This window comes from Lepidochelys kempii, chromosome 24 (genome assembly GCF_965140265.1).
Source record: "Lepidochelys kempii isolate rLepKem1 chromosome 24, rLepKem1.hap2, whole genome shotgun sequence".
Taxonomy (NCBI): Eukaryota; Metazoa; Chordata; order Testudines; family Cheloniidae; genus Lepidochelys; species Lepidochelys kempii.
In genome coordinates this window covers 10,679,177-10,693,932 of record NC_133279.1, presented here as the reverse complement: position 1 = coordinate 10,693,932, position 14,756 = coordinate 10,679,177, and the positions used below count along the sequence as shown (strand labels likewise).

Here is a 14,756-nt window from a genome sequence, read left to right as displayed (position 1 = left end):
AACAAACTGCCCCCCTGGCCCAGGCTCCTGGCCCTCCCACCCAGCTCCCTCACAGATGGGCGACTGCTGCCTCCACCCAGGGCAGCCCAACTCCAAAGCACTAAGGACTGCTCCAGGAGGCAACAGCTTGTTTTCCCACCTCCTCTCATCAGCACAAAGGACACCAGCCTGGTGCCCTCGCATGGGACGGTTGTCCCCCTGCATGCAGCGAGCAGTGAGGTCTCTGGTGTGAGGGGGTCACTGACCGGCTTTGGGGTGTGCAGCCCTGGCCCCAGAGAGGATCAGGGCCCTGCTGCTAGGCTAGAGAAGGTCTCCTTCAGCTCAGCCTTGTGCAGGGAGCTGGGTGGCAGGGTCCCAGCCCCTGGTGTGTGTGTGATTTAGAAGTCTAGGGTCTGCCCGCCACTGTGATCCAGCAGGCACCTTCAGCCTGGCCTGAGGACATGCTAGGCCAGGCCTCCTGCAGACAATGACAGCGAGGCCCTTGCACCATCCTCGGGACTCGTCATGGAATCTTCACCCACGTTAGGAGCCACATCCCAATGCGGGGGCCTCCTAGCACCAGGGGCCTACGGGATCTACGGGGCAGGGGGAAGGCAGAGCATGAACTCCCGGGCAGTACAACGAGAGCCCAGCTGGCAGCTCAGGGCTCATGCCCAGTGTAAACTGCCTTTACCAGCTCAGAGAGCTCAGAGTGGCTGCTTGCTTGTCTTTTCAGCACTTTGTATGGCGGGGCTGTGATGCGCCCCCAAGAGAGGGAAGCCCCCTGAAGAGGCAGGAGGACCGGGGCAGTGTGTCCTGCCTGCCAGCCCTGCATGTGGCACAGCAGCAAAGAGGAGCGGAGGTGCTCAGGGTTGAAAATAGAGCTGGGCAGGTGATTTACCCCAGGGCTCCTCGCTTTGCTCTTTGCCGCCGATGGATCCAGCTGTTTCAGGGACTGAGATCTGTCTGACTGCCAGGGCTTGCCATGCTCCTGCCCTCTGGCTCGCACTGCATTCCTCCTGGGGGCTGCAGCGGCCCCTACGCGCCCGCCGAGAATGCTGCCTGACAAAGGTGGCTGTGTGCCCGCAGCGTGTTTACCACTCGCTCACACACACCAAACAAAATCCCCCTTTCAGTTTTGTTCCTCTCTCTCTCTCTTTCCCCCACCACCCCGGATGCCAGGCTCCCATTGGCCCGGGCGTTTTGCAGACCCTGCATCACCGAAGCACTGGCTGTTTTTAAACCCCAGGGCCGTTCTCCAGCCATCCTTCGGCGAGGAACTCTTGGTCCCACTGCTGGCTTGCCCATGCCTCTAGGAGTCATACAGTAACTGGAAGCCATGGGGTCCCAGGGCACTTCGGGGAGTGGGAGCCTCGTGCTGGTCGCTGCCCTGTTCTCTGCACTGGGTAAGTGACTTCTCCCATGGGGGCGGGGAGCCGTTCTCTCCCTGTCCCCACAGAGACCGGAGGGGTGGCGAGGCACATGGTGGGAGTGGGCCCTGCCCTGTGAGGTGCGTGTCTCGGTGGTAACCAGAAGACACGTGGGGATGGGAGGCTGTTGTGGAGCAGCCCCAGTGCCAGGGGTTCGGTTCATGGGGAGACGAGTTTTGTGACTGTTAGACTGGCAGTGGCTGCCCCTGGAAAACGGGGCAGGCTGGGCTGCACCTGCACCCTCTGCAGGAAGGTCCATGCTGCTGCTCCAGGAGCTGCTCATACAGCCGGCATTTCCCTTGCACTTTCCTCCCTGAGGATCCCAAAGTTTTTCCCAGGCCACAGGAACAGAACCCAGCTGCATGCAGCTCTGGGTGTCTCCTCAGCGCTGCCAGGGACCCAGCTGCCCTGTAATGAGGAGCATGTGCAAGGGAGCTGGAGACAAGGGGGTGACATTAGTGGGGAAGGTCTGGGTGGACAGAGCATTTCATGGGGTCTCTGGGGTCACAGGAGCCAGAGGTGGGGCTGGAGCAGGATTGCTCCAGGGACTGTTTGAAGCATTACATCTGCATCTCTATCCTTGAACTGCCTCGTTGCTTTGAGCCAATGACCCCCTGGCACATCTGGTTCCCATCTGTCCAGAGAGCCCTGCAGTCCTTGGGCAAAGATAGGAGGGAAGAATCCTGCACCGGCCCTGGGAGATGCCTCCTCCATCCCCAGTTGGGGGCTGAAGTAAGAGCCCACCTCTGGCTGGGGTATTGGCACAAACTGGGATGAATCCTCTGGCCTGTTTCATTCCATGCATTCCCACGTGGGACGGTTCCTGGCTCCTGTCACTGCATTTCCCACCAACCTCCCTCCTGTCCTGTGGGGCAGAGACAGGACCCGGCTGCTCAGAGCACTTGCTGCTGGGGGCAACTTCAGGGGCGCTTCCCTCTCCCTCTTCTTGGGCCCCTCGGCTGGGCCCGGGGGGGGGCTGCCATTGTCACGTCAGCACACATTTCTGTTCATTGGTAACAGACCCCATGTCTGTCAGGGGAGGGTGTAACAGGCTGACACATCCCGGACTGTAGCAGGCTCTCAGGGCCAGACTGGTAAAGGTATTTAGGTGCCTAGTCGGCATCAAGGTGTTTTTAAAAATCCCACAAGGCTTCTAAATCCCTGTAACAATCTGCCCCCTGCCTCCCCAGCAGTGACATGGCAGGCGCAGCATCCCAAGGCTCTCATGGCACCTCTCCTGTAGCTATCAGAGCATTGGAGCTGCTGCGCCAGAATGGACAGTACCTCCATATAGTTTTGTATCCCTTCTCCTGCCATGTGAGGTCAGATCGTTGGTGTATCTAGCCCCATGTCCTGCAGCTCCTTGGTCCAAGTCATCTGATATTACAAATAATATGTGAAGCTAGAACCAGTTCTTCTGCTGGGAATCAATGAATTTACAAATGTTACTAGACTGAACCAGGTTTCTATCCACTCCTGTCCTGCCTTCTGTGGTACCAGGGACTTTGGGCAGGCTTGCACAAGGTGATGGAAAAACCCACTCCTGACCCCAGCGTAATCAGTTTACACGCTGGAGCATGGAGTTTGCTCTCTCTGATTAACCCAATGGCCTGTGTCAGTCCTAGTCAGTGCAGAACCTGGTGGGGTTCTAGCCGCAGGGTGTGTCTTCCTAGCCAGCTCATGCAGCAGTGAGTTCCACAGGTCAATTTCTCCTATGATCCCATCTCCTTCATCAGGATTAGCTGCTCAGTTCCCATCTTCCTCCCAGGGCGATGGGAGGACAGGGAAGAGGCAGGCCCCCGACTCAGAGAACACCCCAGAGGTCAGCACCACAGTGCGCTCCTGCCAGCCCCCAACACACTGCCTACCATGTCCCTGGAGTGGCAACAGGCAGCTCCTCTGAACACACCCACCGCCACCTCCTGCCTTTACCCCAGAGCTAGGTTTGCCTTTGGGGTCTCTTTTCCTCGGGTCAGTTGGGGATATTTGGCTCTGTGTCTCTCAAGGCAGCATCAGGCTGCAGCCCAGTGGCCAGGGCCAGAGCCCAGGCAGGACGGCACCAGCCTCATTGGTTCCTTGCCCCTTAGTTCCTCCGCCAGCCCAGGCTCCAGTGCCAGCTTCCTGGAAGCCCTTTGGCTCAGACTGCAGCCTGGCTACCATGTGAATGAACCTGTGCTCCTTGCTCTCCCAACAGAGCAGGGGTTGGGGAGACCCATGTGGGAAGATCTCCCTCCCCCCACCCCTTGCTTTCCTCCTGTCCTGACAGCTCTAAGGCTCAGGGACAGCGGGCACAGCCCTGTGTCCTGCCAGAGCAGTGCCTGCCTGGAGATGGCACCAGGAGTTCCTGGCCATTCGGTGCGGGCCGTGCAGAGCAGAAGAGAACTCGCCCATGTCTAGCTGACCTTGGTCCCTGCCTGGGTTTGTGAATAACAGGCCAGACCCCTCACTGATGTGAGTCAGCCTTGCTCCATGGGCTGCCATTGGCACTAGGCTGAGTTACACCTGTCGTGAGTCCTTGAGGGAAAATTCACCATTGTCCTGTCCCTTGTGCTGCTGTTTACACCAGTGCACAGCGCCACCATGCTGGTGTGACAGCATTTACAGCCACTGTGCACTGGTGAAAATGCCCACACAAGGGACAGGGCAATGGGTCTAGTGGTGAGAGGAGGCAGCTGCCACCAGAACTCCCGGGTTCCATTCCTGGCTTTGACACTGATTTACTGTAGTCTTTGAAATGCACCCATCACAGCCTCCTGGCCCAAATGACACTGTCCCTTGGATCAGGAGAATGGTCCTGCCAAACCCCCACCCACCGAAAACCATGGCCCTGGAATGGCAAATGTCAGGGAGACGACCTCCCCCAGGGTTTAGCTGCACATAAACACTGCAATCCAACCCCACAGGTGTAGCGGACCAGGACAGCCCGCAGAGCCAGACTCTTCACCACCTCAGGGACTGCGAATTCGAGGGCCAGGCCTCACCTCTTCACAAGCTCATCCTCCCAGCCAGTCTGAGCTGTCTCCATGGCACAGGGGGCTCACTTTGGGCTTTGCAGAGCTTCCATCCTGCAAACTGGAAGCAGCTAAGAGGCCAGTGCAGTCTGGGCACCCCGTGTGATCCACTCTGTGCCTAATGCAGTAGCTGAAGCATCACAGAGGGAGCTGAGTGACCAACCTGCTCTGTAGCCTTGGGAGCAAGTCACCCCCTCCCACCCGACACACACACACACCCTGTGACTCAGTTTCCCCATCTGTGCAGTGACGATCCTGACCGCCTCCCAGGAGGATGCAAAGGTTTTGTCCCTAACATGTGCAGTGTTGGAGGTTCTCATTGGGCAGGGGCAGAACCAGCATGTTCTCTCCTACTGGGCAGCCTGGAACCTGCACTCTGGGGTTCAAGTGGCTCATCCCTTGGCTGTTCGCTCTCCTCTCCCCCTTGCTTGCTCTTTTCATCTCTCCCCCTCTCCTCCCGGGGGCCCAGCTGCACAGACACTAGCAGGTGCTGAGCAAGTCTGATGGCACCTTTCTCTGCTCATGTCCATGGCTAGCACACAAGCGGAAAGGGGAGTTAAATCCGCAGCCGCCATTTCTCTGAACACAGAAAGGCCTGGCTACCTGGTTGGTACCCACCACATTTGCTAAAGCACGTGTGCTGGCACTTCCCATTACCACTCTGCTGCTGCTGAGCTGCCAGGGAGCCCACTTAGCACAGCTGCTCGGCCACAGAGGGCTCCAGGTACGCCTGGGAGAAACACACCTTCTGTACTGCGTGGAGCACGAGTGCATCCAGCTAGAGCACACCTGACATGCTGCGTGGGGCACTACGCATCCGACGAAGTGGGCGTTCACCCACGAAAGCTCATGCTCCAATACGTCTGTTAGTCTATAAGGTACCACGGGACTCTTTGCCGCTTTGATGGGACACTAGTGCACCTAGGTAGGGCACACCTGCCGTGCTGCAGAGTTTGCATCCCCTCCCCTCCTCAGACCCAAAATGGCCCTTCTGTGGCACCGTCTGGAGAGGAAGTTCGCAGCCAGCCCCATGCGTCTGCCTCTGGCTTTGCGTCCCCTTAGCTCACAGGGGAATATAATTAGCTGCCCCCCCTTACCAGCTGTGAGGACCCAGCAATCTTCAGGGAACGGACGTTTTACTGCCAGAAAGCTCCTAAAGCACAAACTCAAGGAGAGCTGGGCTGGGTGGTACAGAGAGCAGCACAAGGCTGGCACTGCACACCTGGCAGACATGTCCCTGCTTCTCTTACTGCCTAGAGCTTCCTCTACCCATCAGCTGCGATGATTCTCTGCCCTTCCCCCAGACCTATGGCCCAATGGCTCAGTTTGTATTTGGTAGGATGCCACGACCCACCGGGTAAGGGATTCCCTTGGAGAGGCATCAGATAAGAGGCTTTCCTGAATGCCAGTCTCAGCCAGCCCTGAGCCAGCTGTGCTGGGTGCTTCTCGAGGCCCCTTCACGTCCCAGTCATTAGTGTATTTCTCCTCACAGCCCCCTGGGAGGCAGGGCAGGGCTCGTGCCCCCAGAGCTAGGAGAGGACAGGAGGGGAAGTGAAGCCCCACGAGCTGAGTGACTGGCCCAAGGTTAGGCAGGGAGCCCATAGCAGGGAAGGGAATCGAAGGCAGGTCTCCTATGTTAGTGCCCTGCCCATAGGGCCATCCTTCCGCTCCAACCAGTCCTTGTGGGAGGGAAGGGAGACATGGGCCTGGTGCGCCCCCCTGCACAGGGGCATTTCCCCACAGCGCTGGCCTGCCTGATCAGTGTAAGTGGGGCTGGGGAGTGCAGGGTCTGACCCCCCTTAGTCAGGGTGGGGCAGGTGATGTGAGGTGGGCCAGTGGCTGACAGGAGTGTCTGCGTTACCAGAGCACAGTACAGACTTCCAGCTCAGACATCTGGAGCTACAGCAGCACGACTCTCCCCACAAGCAGCCCCAGGGGCCCAGCCTGGCTCCCGGGCCCAGCTGCCCACAGCAGTGGCCTGGGAGCAATTGAGGGTCCTTTGGTTTCACAGACGCTTTCTGCCCCATCCTTGGCCTGTTAAATGCCATGGCTCCTGCCTGGCTGTGACCAGCTGCCAGCTCCCACCAGCTCCATCGGACAGGATCTGCTGCCTGTAGCGGGAGAGAGGAGCAACACTGAGTGCTGGCTGGGTCCAGCTCATGCAGAGGCACCGAACAGGGCCCAGCGGCTCTAAACCACCCTGCTAGGGTGCGTCCCACTGAGGGAAGGTGGTCGAGTCAGATCCTAGGAGAAGCCATGGCTAAAACCAGCAACAAGGGGCACCTGGCATCTGCAGTAGGGGAGAGGTGGAGCTTAGCTAGCACGCATCAGCTAAGCTCAGCTCCTCTCCTAGCCAAGATGAGCCCCAGACCAGGCCACAGCATGGCCTTGGCCTCCAGCCAGCACCTCAGCGTTGATGTGGGGGCAGGAGGCACCATCCCCCACAGGGCTGCACAAGGGAGCTGGAAGAGACACGGGGCGCAGAGGGCAGTGGCCCCTCTGGTGTCAGCCAGGGCATCCCCCGGCCTGGATGCAGCTGTGAATGGCCATCTAGCCAGTGGTACTGGTCCAGGCTGGACAGACATTCCTGAGAGGTGTCTGGCCCCCGCTGCTCTGTCTGGCCCAGGATTTCCCCTCAAGCCAGCAAGTGGGTGAGGCCCCAAGCCAGGGTGGAACAGCAGGGAAATCTCCCCCCACTGTCAGAAATGTCAGCTCGGGGGTGGACAAAAGCCTAGGCAAGTGCTTGTCTGGAGCACAATTCCCCCTTTGAGCTGCCAGCTCAGTGTCACCCAAGTGGCTCCAGCAGGCCCAGCAATGTTCTGGCCCCCGACCCAGAGCCCAGTGAGCCCGCCAAAGCCTCCTCCAGCAGAGCTGGGCCGGGCGGAGGGGAGGGGACCAGAACAAAGCCATACACAGTGGGGACAATGGGCCAGTGTCAGGTCCCAGCTCTTGTGTATTCTCCAAAATAGAACAAAGGGGCCTTTGCCCCCCAGCCGGTAGCATTGGCATGGGGCTCCGGCATGTTTCCAGCAAGCGCTGTGCCAAGGTGGGCACGCAGACTCCTGAGGGAGCAAGACACCTGCTGCCCTGGGAGTCAGGGCTGGCTGAGCTCCTCTAGAGAAGTCGGAGCAACCGCACTGCAGAGGGGTTTCTGCTAACACCTCCACCTGGCACTAAGGATGGAAACCCCCCTAGACTCTCCATGCCCAGCACAGCACCGGGCATGCCACCGGTGACAGGAGATGGTGCTCCCATGTGGCATAGCCCTACACCACTGCACAAGGCACGGGGGCTATCGTAAAAGGGAGTCCCATGGGAGCTGCTAACATCTCCTTCCACTGCTGCTGGCCTGCACGCAGCCTGGACAGCCTCTGCCTGCCAGGAGAGGAGCTGTGTGACACATGGCACCACGCTTTGGCTCCACGTACAGGGGAAGGATCCCATTGTGGCTAAAGCACCAGCCTGGCATCCAGGCTATCCATGCTACAGTCATGGCTATGCCATGACCTGGCGACGTGAACTCGGGCAAGCCACTGTGCTCCCTGTGAGACAGAGACACCAAGGCCCCGGGCTGTGGCAGGGCTTCCCTGGGCTGGAAGGGAGAGAGAATTGTCATTTACTAGCCGGGACTCTCCATTGCTGGGTATTTTGCCCCTTCCCTGCCTACACATGCAGATGTGGGCAGGGTGCCTAGGGGCCTAACATACTCACACAGCAGTGGGCAGGGGCTGGCTCGGACCTGCTCCTAGGCAGCAGGGCTGGAATGACTCTTCGGCTTCGTCTCCCTGCAGTGCTGGCTCCAACCTGGGCCATCCACGTTTACACACACCGGGAGGTCCATGGCACGGTGGGAGACCAGGTCACCCTCGCCTGCAGCTTCTGGTCCAGCGAGTGGATCTCCGATGACATCTCCATCACCTGGCTGTTCCAGCCAGAGAGCGGCAAGGACACCATCTCAGTAAGAGGCTGGCGGCTCAGGAAGGCCCCTACGTCCATCCGTCCCATCCCCTAGGCTCTGCCCCGGCTTAGCTCGCATCCTCATCACTCGCTTTTGTCTTCCCCCAGATATTCCACTTCGTAAAAGGGCAGCCCTATGTCGATGAAGTGGGTGCCTTCAAGAATCGCATGGAGTGGGTGGGGGACCCACACCGCAAAGACGGCTCCATCATCATCCGCAACCTGGATTATACCGACAACGGCACCTTCACCTGCGACGTCAAGAACCCACCCGATATTGGCGGCAAGTCGTCTCAGGTCACCCTCTATGTCTTCGAAAAAGGTACGTCGGGGAGGAGCTCAGAGCGTGGCCCTGCCCCACTGAGATGTGGGAGCCTGATAACTTCCAGTCACACCATTAACACACTCCTCGCCTGCCCGTTATCTGGGTTGCCCCACACCAGATCCCACCCCAGACCTGCATGTGGCGCCACCCTGCCTCTCAACCCATACATGGTCCTGTCCTGCCCCTTCAACCCACACATGACCCCAACCTGCCCCTCAGACCCATAAGTGGCCTCGTGTTAAGCCAGTGGCAAGACTGGCAGCCACCTCGTCCATCCCCCCCATTTCTCACCCCACCACAGGCCTGGCTGCCTCAACACACCTGAGCAAGGAGTCCTGCAGTCACTGGCTGATGCTGCTACGGCAGAGGTGGGCAAACTACAACCCACAGGCCACATCCAGCCCACGGGATCCTTCTGTCCGGCCCCTGAGCTCCTGCCCCAGGAGGCTCGCCCCTGGCCCCTCCCCTGCTGTCCCCCCTCTCTTGCAGCCTCAGCTCGCTCTGCCGCTGGCGCAATGCTCTGGGCAGTGGGGCTGCGAGGTCCTGGGGCAGCACAGCTGCCGAGCCCGGCCAGACCCGGTGCTCTGTGCTGCATGGTGGCAGGTGGCGGCATGGCCCAGCTCCATCTGGGTGGCACAGCTATAGGACCGCCAGCCACCAGTGCTCCAGGCAGTGCGGTAAGGGGGCACGGAGCAGGGTGTGTTGGCGGAGGGCAGGGGAGTTCAGGGTGGTGGTCAGAGGGCACGGGTGTGAATAGGGGTTGGGGTGGGAACAGGGGGTTGAATGGGGGGCAGTCAGGAAGGATGGGGGGTTGAATGGGGCAGCAGGGGGCAGTCAGGGGCAGGGGTTCCAGGGGCTGTCAGGGAACAGGGGGGTTGGATGGGGCAGGGGTCCTGGGGGGGGCAGTCAGGAATGAGAGGAGGGGTTGGATGGGGTAGCAGGGGGCAGTTAGGGGCAGGGGTCCGGGGACGGTCAGGGGACAGGGAGCGGAGGTGTGTGGATGGGGCAGGGGTCCCAGGGGGCTGTCAGGGAATGGCGGGGGTGGATAGGAGGTGTGGACCGGGCCACAACCCCCTCCCCTAACTGGCCCTCCATACAATTTCCAAAACCCAATGCAGCCCTCAGGCCAAAAAGTTTGCCCGCCCCTGTGCTACAGGCTAATCTGCTGCCAGCCACTAGGAGCAGCACTGAGACCCCCAAATAACTCATCTGACCCAGTCGTGACACAGGAACCACCCCCAGGCAGTACCATGGGGGTCTGAACTGGAGCCATGTATCTCGGGCTGTCCCACCACCCCAGCTTTGAGCATGAGCAGCATTCCAGGTGTTCCTGTGTGTGCACTAATCCCAGCTGTGCCACCAACCTTGGGCAAGCCCCATCCCTTCGCTATGCCTCAGTTTCCCCTCCCACCCATTGTATATTCAGACTGTGAGCTCCCTGGAGACACTGTGTGTCTGTGCAGCATCTGACACAACGAGGGTCTGTTCTCAGTTGGGTCATTCAGTGCGATTGTACTACAGATAATAAATACGGCTAAGGAACCATGTTGAGGGCCCCGCCAAAGCCCCATGGGTTTCACAGATTTTAAGGCCAGAGGGCCTACCCTAGTCAGAGCTGCTGCAGAACCCAGGCCGGAGACCCTCCCCCAGGGCTTCCAGCCTCCAACCTCTCTATATGGTGGTTGAGCCAAAGTCCTAGGGCATGTGCCTTGGTAACAGGTCCCTCTCCTCCACAGTGCCCACCAGGTATGGTGTGGTCTTGGGGGCCGTCATCGGAGGAGTGCTGGGGTTGGTCATCCTCGTGGTGGTGACAGGCTATCTCATCAGGTATTGCTGGCTAAGGAGGCAGGCAACGCTGCAGAGGCAACTCAGGTAGGGATGGCTTAGAGAGAGTGCTGGAGGGACATGGGGTGTGCTGGGCTGGAGGGCTGGGAGATGGAGCATGGGGTGGAGCACTGTGCAGGGGGTGGAGGGGGAAGAGCTGTGCTGGGGGCTGCATGTTGGGCTGGCATCCCCTACGGGGTGTCTGCAGGGGGAAGGCTCAGGTGGCTAATTCGCTCACAGGATGGGTAATGGCAGGGCGGGGCGATCTCATCCTGGCTCCTGCTGCGATCTGCAGGGAAGCTATGGTGAGGCTGGTGTGAAGACAGCGGCTCCTTTCGGAAGCCCCCAGCTAGTTCAGAATCCAGCTGCCCGTGCTCTGCTCTGCATCACTTGGCAGGCTGGACACAAGCAAACAGTCTGCATTTGAATATGGCCAAATGTCAGTGTCTCCACATAGGAGCAAAAAATGCAGGCCATGCTTACAGGATAGGAGATTCTGCAAAAGATTTGGGGGTCGTGGCTCCCAGTGTGAGGCTGTGACCAAAAGGGCCACTGCAGTCCTTGGATACATCAACAGGGGAATATCAAGTTAGAGTCGGTCGGTTATTTCACCTTTCTGGTGTGACCGCTGCTGGAATCCTGCATCCATTTCAGGTGTCCACAATTCAAAAAGCATGTTGACAAACTGGAGAGGGGTCAGAAGAGAAGAGCCATGAGAATAATTAATGGTTTGGAAAACCTGCCTCCTAATGATAGATTCAAGGAGCTCAACCTATTTAGCTTAACAAAGAGAAACTTAAGGGGTGACTTGATCACAATCTGTAAGTACCTACATAGAGAACAAATATTTAATAACTGGCTCTTCAGTCTAGCAAAGGTCTAGCACAATCCAATGGCTGGAAGTTGAAGCTAGACAAATTCAGACTAGAAACAAGATGCAATTTTTTAACAATGAGGGTAATTAACCACTGGAAGAACTTACCAAAGGTCGTGGGGGATTCTCCATCACTAGTCATTTTTAAATTGAGATGGGATGTTTTCCTAAAAGCTGTGCTCTACTTCAAACAGGAATTAATTCAGGGAAGTCCTATGGTCTGTGTTATTCAGGAGGTCAGATTAGATGGTCACAATCTTCCCCTCTGACTGCGGAATCTATGAATTGGGCATCTTACAGGCAGTGCTGACCAATTTCTGTTCTCATTTAGTGCTATGGAGAAAGGCAAACTGCAGAGGTCAGCCAAGGATTCGTCAAAACGAGGCCGCCAGGTGAGCAGGAGAGAACATGACCGTGGGGGAAAGCGGGGAGGGAAGACTCATAGGCCAGCACTAACAGAGCTACTGCCAGCCCCAGATTTCAAAGGGAGTAAAGCACCTGGGTCCCCCTTTGCAGTCAGGGAAACACAAGCCCAGGGAGGAGCAGTGAGGTACACACGGGCAGCAGGAGGCAGGACTAGAACCCACCTATCTCAGCTCCCAGCTTCACACTCCAGCCCCACAAGGAAAACAGCGCAACCCTGGGAAGGAGAGAGGGAAGTAACCTGCTCTCCCTCAAGTCACTGGTAAATCTCCCGCTGCCGCCAATGGGACCCACAGAAAGGTCCCAAGTTAGGGCCTGATCCTGTGAGCTGCCCTTAGCACCCCACGGGCTCAGGGCCTGAGTGCCAGCGGGGCTGGAAGGAGGCTTACAGACCCAGGAAACGGCCCAGCACACTAAGGCCCCCACACTGCCCCGAGCCGGCCCTGACAGCGCTTGCTGCCAGTGTCTCCCCACACACTCAGGGGTGGAGCTTACCTATCAGCCACAGCCTCGCTGCCCCACTGCAGCTGCCAGCCTCACCGCTTTCCTTCCCCCTACAGCCCCCTGTCCTGTACGCCATGCTGGACCACAGCCGGAGCACCAAGTCTGCCAGCGAGAAGAAATCCAAGGGCGGCCTGGGCGAGTCTCGCAAGGACAAGAAATAGCGGTTAGCAGGCAGGGAAGGTACCCCCAAGGCGGGCGCCGAGTCCCCCCGCAGTTCAAAGGTTGTCATGACCATCGAGATGGAACTGAGGGGGGACGAGGCTGAGGCCACCAGCCTCAAACCTGCCGTCAAGTCCCCCAGCAAGAACAGCCTCAAAAACGCCCTGATGAACATCATCAAGATGGACTCGGAAAAATGATGAACGCCCCCAAACCGAGGAAAGGGGTGTCCTGCCCCTCCCCCTAGGCTTTCTGAGGGAGGGGGCCAGGATGCCTGCCCCACCATCCCCTCCTCCTGGCTTCACCTCTCCGCACTGGTCGGTCGGGCTGAGGGGCAGGGCTAGGCCATGGCACACCAGTGCGGGCTCCTCTCTCTAGGCTCAACTGCAGAGGTTACATGAACCCCAGTGCAGAGCAGCTGCATGTAGGATCTTTGAGGAGACCAGAGGCAAGCCGGGATGGGGGCGTCAGCCCCTTCCGGCACCGCAGGCGAGACACTGCCAGGCAGAATCACGCGCCCCTGCTAAGATAGCTAGGGTGAGGGCAGTGCCAATCCCATCAGCAGGCGCCTGGTTGGCGAGAGGTGCCAGGTTGCTCCTGCCCTGGGGCTGTGTGAGGATGAGGGTGGGAGTTGCCCTGGTGGGTCTGCGTGCACCGCACATGGCCACAGGCCGGCCAGGTGACACGAAGGCCTGGGACAGAGCAGAGGAGACGGCCCCAGGGGAGAAGGGTGCTGCCAGCGGGGCATCTCTCACCCTGGCCCCGACTCCTCCGGGGCCTGCCCCTGCCCTCAGTCTGGGGGACCCTACAAGGATTTGGGTGTGGTCCTTGGACAGGGTCCTCACAGAAATGGCCGCCCAATGCCCCGGCCTGAGAGACCGGACTCCCAGCAGCCGCTGAGCCTGACGAGACATGGAAGCCACGAGGACGGGATAGCCGGGGCCCCTCTTCCCTGACATGAGGCCCCTGTATATGGTACCTTCCACTGCGTGAACATCTGTAAAAATCCCTCCCCCGCCCGGCACCCCGGGCACAGGTGTAATTTTTTATTTGAAGATACAATCAGTGACTCTGGGATTCAGCAGGATGGTTTAACCCCCACCTCCCCAGGGGCTTCCCTTGAGCAGGGGCAGCTAGGGGCACCTGCTAGTCCCACCCCAGTGCCTGCCAGCATCTGCCCTCCCACCCCCCTGCACTGCGATGTCTGCCCCGTGGCCCCTGCTCCCTGCCCCACAGCCCACGTGGGAGTTACACCATCCTGGGACACCCCCAGCCCCCCGGCTCCAAACCCTCAGTGATGGACGGGTTTTCACCTTGGATTCGTCCCTTTTGCTCTTTCGTCCCTTCTTGCCATTTTCTCGTCTCTTCCTGGGATGTGACTGAGCACAAATGATGTCACACGGTGACCCTCCCTCCCTCGCTCCCTCCAGGTCTCTCCGCTCCTGCCCTGCCCATTTTTGGATTAACCCCTGTCGTGAGGATGGACTCGGTAACCCCCTTGTGCCCCTGGGGCCCCTCGCCAGCAGCCAACGGCTCCTGGGGTAGGCGATACTGCCTCAAGACCAGGAGGTGCCACAACATTGAGGACCCCCTGCCCAGGCTGCTGCTGGGACCCCCATCTCCTGTGGCCTCCTCTCTGCCCCAAAGCTGGGCTGCCCTTCCCCGAAAGACAAGCCAGGGCTGGCTGTGCCCTCAGGGCCAGGCCATCGGGTCACTCTGGGTGTATGTGGATACAGCAGTATCTATAGCAGGCTGTGTGCACGTGCTGTGCAGATAACGTCCGTCCATGAGGAGCTGTTCTAAACCACTAAACTGCAGCTGTGTGTGTCCAGTGAAGCGCGGTGTATTTTCTACGTTCTGTACATTCCCCTGAGCAACAAAGACACCATTAAACCCTTAATAAAAACTGACATTTCTAGGACCAAAAAGACAGACAAATAGGCTGGGCTTGTTATCCCTCATCCCCCGCCGTGGGTCGAGTGGCCTTTGCCACAGATCAGCCATGGGCAAGAGGAGGCCGGCTGGCTTAGTCAAAAGCATGCCACACAGCCTCAGCCCTGCCCGAGTGGGACCCCATGGAGGGGCGAGCAGGGAATTCAGTCCTTGGCCTCCCTGCTCTGGAAGGAGCCCTTTAGGGCCTGACACCGTGCTGGGAATTTTGCCTTTGACCCACATAGGCCCTGGAGTTGGCCATTAGCACCACTGGAGTTTTGTGACACGGACAATTATTTCCTAGGAAACCAAAGAACACCCCAGCTCATGCTGCTGCC

General features: G+C 58.9%; 1 protein-coding gene across 1 annotated transcript; it reads left to right on the top strand.

Annotated features, from left to right (window-relative positions):
- Nucleotides 1-1,157: 1,157 nt before the first annotated feature.
- Nucleotides 1,158-14,414, top strand: MPZ (myelin protein zero). The gene is given in 6 exon segments (XM_073322556.1): nucleotides 1,158-1,385; nucleotides 8,212-8,378; nucleotides 8,486-8,699; nucleotides 10,439-10,574; nucleotides 11,732-11,792; nucleotides 12,384-14,414. Coding segments are annotated over 6 exon segments (948 nt in total). The 5' UTR covers nucleotides 1,158-1,318; the 3' UTR covers nucleotides 12,687-14,414.
- Nucleotides 14,415-14,756: the final 342 nt, after the last annotated feature.